The sequence below is a fragment of the Ailuropoda melanoleuca genome, chromosome 8, assembly GCF_002007445.2.
Source record: "Ailuropoda melanoleuca isolate Jingjing chromosome 8, ASM200744v2, whole genome shotgun sequence".
In the NCBI taxonomy this organism is placed as follows: domain Eukaryota; kingdom Metazoa; phylum Chordata; class Mammalia; order Carnivora; family Ursidae; genus Ailuropoda; species Ailuropoda melanoleuca.
The window spans coordinates 4,725,040-4,732,724 of record NC_048225.1 but is presented as its reverse complement, the minus strand read 5'-3'; the positions used below and the strand labels follow the sequence as shown (position 1 = coordinate 4,732,724).

At 42.2% G+C, this 7,685-nt stretch overlaps 1 protein-coding gene across 3 annotated transcripts in view; it reads left to right on the top strand.

Annotated features, from left to right (window-relative positions):
• CWF19L2 (CWF19 like cell cycle control factor 2) overlaps window positions 1-7,685 on the top strand; it is a 128,032-nt gene that overhangs the window by 78,717 nt on the left and 41,630 nt on the right. For all 3 annotated transcript variants that reach the window (XM_011236959.3, XM_019809682.2, XM_002928982.4), the window contains exons 11-12: window positions 75-188; window positions 2,000-2,137. In XM_011236959.3, coding sequence (XP_011235261.2) covers window positions 75-188; window positions 2,000-2,137 — 252 coding nt within the window. The remainder of the gene's footprint in view (window positions 1-74; window positions 189-1,999; window positions 2,138-7,685) is intronic.

Here is a 7,685-nt window from a genome sequence, read left to right as displayed (position 1 = left end):
TTTTTTTTTTATTACTAAATATAGTCAATACTTTTCACAATAATTTCAAAAGTTATCTTGAAATCTTTTCATAGAATGAAGACCAAGAAGTGATCCTGGTCAGAACAGATCAGTCTGGAAGAGTGTGGCCTGTGACTACACCAGGAAAACCTCTGGAGTCTAAAGGAGGAAGAAGGAGGAGACAGATGGTGTGTTTAACAGGGGTCTTTGTTTATTAATTCAGAATCCCTCTCTTCCCCTTGGCTTTCTTTGCATCAGACTACTTCAGAATATTTTCTGAAATGCAGGTTTATAATACAAGCATTAGAAGGTAGTAAATTATATTATTACTTTTATTCCTGGGTACATCCCTTTGTATTTTACAAAATGCCATCTGATTCAACTATTGTTTTCCAATAATTGTGAACATTGAATGTTTAAGGCAATTTTAATTTTTTGGGGGGGAAGGGGCATAGGGAGAGAGAGAGAATCTTCAGCAGATGCTACACTCAGACCAGAGCCTGATGCAGGGATTCAGTCTCACAACCCTGAGATCATAACCTGAGCAGAAATCAGGCGTCCTGTGCTTAATTGATGGAGCCACCCAGGCACCTTGGCAATTTTAATTTTGTGTACATTTTTTTTGCCATTGTTTCTAGCTTCTTTTTACATATTTACCATAGCATATGGTAATTCTTTTTATATATTTGCCATTTACATATTTACCATATTTACCATTTTCTTAGGGAAAATCTGTGTTAGCTAATTTGAGCTGTGGTGATGGGATATTGATACACAATAATGTCTTAATTATGTAGTTGCTGTGATCCTTTATAAACCTTATTTTCTTTTCCATCTTCCAGCTCTACTAGTTTTTAGCACTACCTTGAGGCCCTTTAGATGGTAAAAACAATGTATTCAGTTTTCCCAAGTTAGAATTTTTGTTTTAGATTTGGAATATCATACAAGGGGTAATTGGGTCCACAGAAGATTTGTTCATTCATAATTTTTTATCAGATGTTTATTATTTGCCTGTTGAGTGCCTGCGCTGCTGGAGATAGTAATTCTTTCAGCAAATAGAGTGGTATGGATCCCTCTTCTAACGAAATGGGAGGAATTAGGGGTTTGGAGCAGGCTTGTAGCAGGAGAATAGTAAAGGTTTGGATTCCATGAAAGGACAGAACTGACTAGGGAGTCACAGATGCGATACCAGATGACAGCTGGGCTTTTTGAGCCGCCTCCGACCGAGCAGTGTAGGTACGGGGTAAAGAGGGCAGGCATGTTCATTTGGGATTGAGGTTTGCCTTTCCAGTATTGTGAAAGGATGAGAGGGCCAGAAATTAAGGGTCTGGAGCCGGGGAGTGAAGTCATGGAGTATGAGATTTAGGCTAGTGATTCAGGAATAGTACTGTTGGGAAGAAATACTAGGAATATGGTTCCAAGATCTCAGAGAGTTGAAGAGCAGGTTTTATTTGGATAAGGGAATGTGAGAATAAGGGAACATAAGGGAGCTTGGACTTGAGACGAAATAAATAGCACTTTTCTTTACCACGTGTAGGTATGGAACCAGCTGCTAGGAAAACCCAGGACTGATTTCGATGAGAATCAGAGTATTAGCTTTGTTTCTGATAGAGCTGTATGAAATGGGTTTGTTAATACTTTACCTCTGTTTTCGGTGTGCTTACTCGATCTCTGGATGACTGCAGACTTCCCCTCCACGGTGGTAGGAATTGTTACTACAAGAAGGGCAGTCAGAAGAGAAGGGATAAAGCATTTCTGCCTTTTCTCCCAAACTCAGAAATCAGATAATGTCATACTTCCATCCCTGGGGAAGAGGAGAGTCATGGGGCAGAAATAGGGAGTGGTATTCTAATGGAAATTCTTCCAAAAGGAAGCACACAGAATGGGGATAAGCTGGAAGGAAAGATTGTGGTATGTAATGGGATTTTTACATTTAATAGTTAATTAAAAATACTTCAGAGACCCATGTTTTCATTAAATAATGTTCATTTTCTCATAGGCTTCAACCCATGAAGAAAAAGAAAGGGTTAGATACTTTCATGATGATGATAATCTCAGCCTAAATGATTTAGTCAAGAATGAAAAGATGGGAACAGCAGAAAATCAAAACAAACTTTTTATGAGGATGGCATCTAAGGTGAGATCCCTTCCTAGGAGACCTTTCAATTTTGAGAAGCTGGTTACTCCCATCTAGCAATGGTCTGTTTTTCAGAGTGTGGGTTCTTTCTGATCTTGATTTATTTTATTAAACCAAATCCTTTATAAGACATATCAGGAACATGCATTTTGGAATTCATTGGAAAATACATATTTGGGATTTATTTTGTTTTTAAATATGGACTCTGGTTTAGTTTTTTATGTATACCACAACGATGTTAATTGNAATGTTAATTGAATATTTGATCTACCATTTAAGGGAAAGTTTTGGTCCAGAGTTAGGTGACTGTTGTGTTTTGTCTTAATGTTCCTCAGTTCTTCATAATTATACCACAAGGAGTATATTTGAAGTAACATATTACAGATTACAGAGGAGGCATCTTGGAATAATCTGATATCTATTTATATGAAAACTTTGTATTTATATTTCTTATTTATATGAAAATGTGTATCAGTATATCATTATGGTTAGTAGGATTAGTTTTTGTTTCAAATAGCAGTCTTGGTTGCAGGCCCTTCCAAACACTACCACTGACATTTCTTATGAGAGAGACCTGTTTGAACTCAGCTGTGTACAGGTTTGACTGTGCTGGAGTTCTAGCTCGCCGTCTGGATTTGCAGACCAAGCTTTACTAGGTGTCCACATTTGTTTACCTGTTGTCTGAGGTTGTTTTCACCCTACAACAGCTGAGTTGAATAGTTGTGATGGAGACTGTATGGCCCACAAAGCTGAAATATTTGGAATAATTTGCCCGTGTCTGCTTTGGGTACCAGTGGTTACTTTTTGGTGGTGGGAGTTCGAACTCACTGTCTGAGGTGCAGGGGCAAGACTTTTTACTGTATACATTTTTAGACTTTTTTTTTTCAAACTCTATGACTATACTGCCTGGTGAAAGACTTAACTTAAAACTAGAATAAAGATAAGCAAGGCATCTGTGTGTGTGTGTGTGTGTGTGTGTGTGTGTGTGTGTGTGTGTGTGTGGGGGGGGGAGAAAAAAAAAAAAAANTAAATAGAAATGATCATTCTTTCCATCACCAAGAATTATATGGGACCTTAAATTAACCCATAGGATCATTTTACTTCTCTTTATTTGGAGGGAGGGAAAGACCAGAAGTCTCTTAGGGTCTGGAAATTCAGTGCAGAAAGAAGGATGTATTTTTATGAAAGTTTTCTTTTCAGAAATGGGACAGACCATTTTATGTGGAACTCTGAATTATTTAGTGTTAGTAATCTGAGCATAGTCAGTTCAGGTTGAAAAAAAACCTTGTTATAAATTGTGATAGTTATTTATTACTTCACTTGTTCACTGAACTCCTAATTTGTGCANAATCTGAGCATAGTCAGTTCAGGTTGATACACAAGATAAAAAAAACCTTGTTATAAATTGTGATAGTTATTTATTACTTCACTTGTTCACTGAACTCCTAATTTGTGCAGGTAGGTAAGACTCTTGGTGCTGTGAGTAGGGAACCAATCAAGTCAAAGTTCCTCCCCTCAAGGAGCTCATATTTTTAGTGGGTGAGACAGAAAGTGAGCAAATGCATGATATAAAATATTATGTAACATAAATATTATACAAAATAGAAAATATTGCTGTAGGAAGTAAAGCAAAATGAAAGGAGGTAGGCTGGTGTTTTCAATAGAGTGTTGAAGGAAGGCCTCTCTGTGGAGGTGATGTTTCTGCAGCCTGGGAACAGAGTCAGGGAATGGTCCATGTGAGTATCGGGGGGAGAATATTCACATGGAAGAAACAGCAAACGCAGAGGATCTGAAACAGAGGTGGGCTCAAAGAGCATAAGAAGACAACAGGGTAACATGTGAGACTGGGAAAAGGGGAAAGGGACAGGGGAGTAGAAGATGTGGGGGACGCAGCAGGACTCAGGTCTCGTAAGGTCTCACAGGCCACAGTGGGAGAACTTGTGGCTTTGTGTAAGCGATGGGTGTTGTAAGCGATTTTGAAGGTTTCGACTAGGACGGTGTCATGGTCTGGTTTATGTTTTGTAGTTGTCCCACTCTTCTTGTATATCCTGTTCTGTTTTCTTCGGTCTTTGTTCTCTCTGCTTTCTGGTTGTGGAGGTTTCTCTGGTCATTTTCAGGCTTCAAGGCTCCTTCCTCAGCAGTGTCCCGTCTACTCATAAACTCGTCGGAAGCACTCTTCATTTTTGTTGTCGTGTTTCTGATCTCTTGAAGTTCTTCCTGGTTCTCAGGATTTCCGCTCTCTGCTTACACTGTCCATCTGGTTGGTGAGCGGATGCGTCGAGTTTTCTTCCCGCCTAGTGGGGAAGGGATGGCTAGAGGGGGCTGGAGTGGGGTGTTCCCCTTGCTTCCGATGGGCTAGGCTGTGGTAAAACCCCGCAGGTGAAGCTCTGGTAGGAGAGTTCCTCCTGAGGGCTGACCTTGATAAGAACAGAAAGCTCTGCCGCCTGTCAGAATGGTTCTTCTTCCCCTCCCACTGCTGTCGAGTTTTCCTGTTGTTCTGCTTTGTACTTGTTGTTGGCACAGAGTGGCAACTTCTCAGCTCTCTTGCCCTGGATTGTAAGATCTTTTAGTAATATTTGTATTGTATAGGGTTGTTTTTCATATTAACCGATTTGGTATGATTGTGGTCCCTAAACATTTAAAATGCTTGAGTTTTTTAAAATTCAGGTTTGCTAAGTAGAACATTATAATATTATAAAAATTGACCAGCGGGATGTCACCAAAATGGCAGAGTCATAGACCTCGGCCTTCATCTCCTCACAGAAGCCGACAGTCGGGTAGCTAACCATGACTAAAGAGAGCTCTAGAGTCTACTGAGAAACTTCAGCAACACAGTGGAACAATAAAAACCCTTGAGAATGACTGCACACAAATGGAAAGAGGACAGCTTCATTTTTGTCTGGATTCTCCCATCCCCAAGCTGGCATTGCTCGGCACCAAGAGGGAACTCCCCAGCTAGAAAGAGTTCCTCTTGCGGGGAAGAGAAGAGCAGGGTGTGTGGGCAGCTGGCACCACGAGAAGGTCCCGCTTCAGTTTCATCGCACCCAGAGAACAGCAAAGCTGAGATGGAGATAACCAGGAACCAGGAAGAGAAGGAGGGGCTGCCAGTAACAGCCAGGCTGCAGAGTGATCATGGTTCCTAGTGGTCTGCTCTGCAGACAGACCAACAACATTTATCACTGGAGAGAGCAGGGAATAGTCAGCACAGCCATTGCAGAAAGCTTGAAGGTTTTACTGACTTTAACGCCATAGACAGTCACATTCAGCTGTCTCAGTCCCTTCCTGTTCCCTGCCCCACCTGCAGTTAACTCCCCTTGGAGCTTGGGAACTGCACCGGCAGCTCGCCCAGGCCTCTGCACCTGTGTGAGTACAAGATGCCCTAGACCCTGTGACTGACCCCTACCACCATGTGCATGTTAGCAGTTAACCCCTTTAGGTGTGCACTCGCACACAGCCAACCTGACACCTGTCACGAGCCTCCGCTACCATGCCCATGCCTCGGGGCAGACTCTGTCGCTATAGAAGAGTGTGACAGTGAGTGGCCTGGGTCCATGCAGCTGCTTCTGGGCCTGGATCAGGCACTGCCTTCTGTCACTGCCCTGTATTCACTCTGCTCCCCTACAGCTGGCCCCAACACCTGTGCACTTGCACACATCCTCCTTGACCCCCATCACTGGCATCCAGTGCTAGACACCCACGGCAGGACCCAACAGCCATGGCAGTGCCTGCCAAAAGCTATGCACCTGTAGTTAACTCCAGCCCTTGCTGCCTGCCCTGCCCCCTCCCCCACTACATGTAGGATTACAGCCACTACACAGGCACCTGCAGCCAGCCCCCAGGTCACTCTGGCAACTTCTGCTTGCCCTGCTTTCTAGCCCTTGGCCCTGATCTGCTGCTGAGGACCCCAAAGCCCTTGCAGCCTCTGCGGACCCCCAGCACCTGCCAAGGGTTGTTGATGCCATGGACCCCAGTGGCTAGAGCCAGTGAGCTGTAGCACTCGTTGCCACCACAAACCTTCACACTTGTCACCCTGCACCTTTAGACCTGAGGTTACCGCATGCTCCAGCGTGCCCCCACATGCAGGTGGACGTTTTTTCTTAGTGAAGACCATAAAGTCTGAAAGAGGGGACTGCTTCTACAGATGCACAGACATCTACCCAAGGTTATAGGATCATAAATAATGAGGGCAACATGACTCCAACAAAGGAATACAGTAACTCTTTAGTAACTGGGCCCAAAGGAAAGAAGATACAGGTATTTCCAGATGAAGAATTCAAAATAATTGCCTTAAAGAGGCTCAGAGAACTCTGAGAACACTGATAAACAATTTAATGATACCAGGAAAACAATCCAGGAACAAAATAGGAAGTTCCTCAAAGAAACAGAACACGAAAATAAATCAGGGAGCAGTTTGTGGCTGAAGACTACAACGAGTGAACTAAAAAATTCAATAAAGATCTTCACCAGCAGACTAGATGAAACAGAAGAGAGAATCCATGATCTCAAGGAGAAATTGTTTGAAATCATCCAGTGAAAAAAGCAAAAAGAAAAGGAATGTAAAAGAATGAAGAGAGCCTGTGGGTCTTATGGGACACCATTAACAAATAGTCTGTGTGTTGTTGGAGTCCCAAAGGAGAAGACAGTAAGGAATAGGAAGCTTATTGAAAGAGATAATGACTGAGAACTTCCCAAACCTGGAGAGAGATTTGGACATCTAAGTTTGTGAAGCCAGTAGGTCACCCCAAAATTTCAATCCAAAGTGATCTTTTCCAAGATACAATATAATAAAACCTAAATTGAAGAAAAAAAAAGATTTTTAAAAGCAAAAAGAGAAAAAGATTGTCTCCTACAAGGGAGCCCCTGTAAGTCTTACAGTGGATTTCTCAGCAGAGACCTTTCAGGTTAGGAGAGAATGGGATGATATGTTAAAAGTACTGAAAGAGAGAAACTGTCAACCAAGAATATTTTACCCAGTAAAGTTGTCCTTCAGAAATGATGGCAAGATGGGGTGCCTGGGTGGCTCAGTTGTTAAGCGTCTGCCTTTGGCTCAGGGCGTGATCCCAGCGTTCTGGGATTGAGCCCCACATCAGGCTCCTCCGCTGGGAGCCTGCTTCTTCCTCTCCCACTCCCCCTGCTTGTGTTCCCTCTTTCGCTGGCTGTCTCTATCTCTGTCAAATAAATAAATAAAATCTTAAAAAAAAAAAAGTGATGGCAAGATAAAAAGTTTTCTAAACGAATAAAATCCGAGAGAGTTTGTCACCACTAGGCCTGCTTATAGGAAACACTGCTAATTAGTAACATGAAAACATAGGAAAATGTCCAATGCATTAGGAAGGGTAAGAATGTAGACAGATTCAAAATACTTTACTATTGTCATTTGGTGATGTGTTAACCACTTAACTCTAGTTAAGTTGAATGACAAAAGTGTAAAAAATAGTGATAGCTACAGTAATTTGTCAGTAGATACACAATATAAAAAGTAAAGTGTGGGGGTGCCTGGGTGGCACAGCGGTTAAGCGTCTGCCTTCGGCTCAGGGCGTGATCCCGG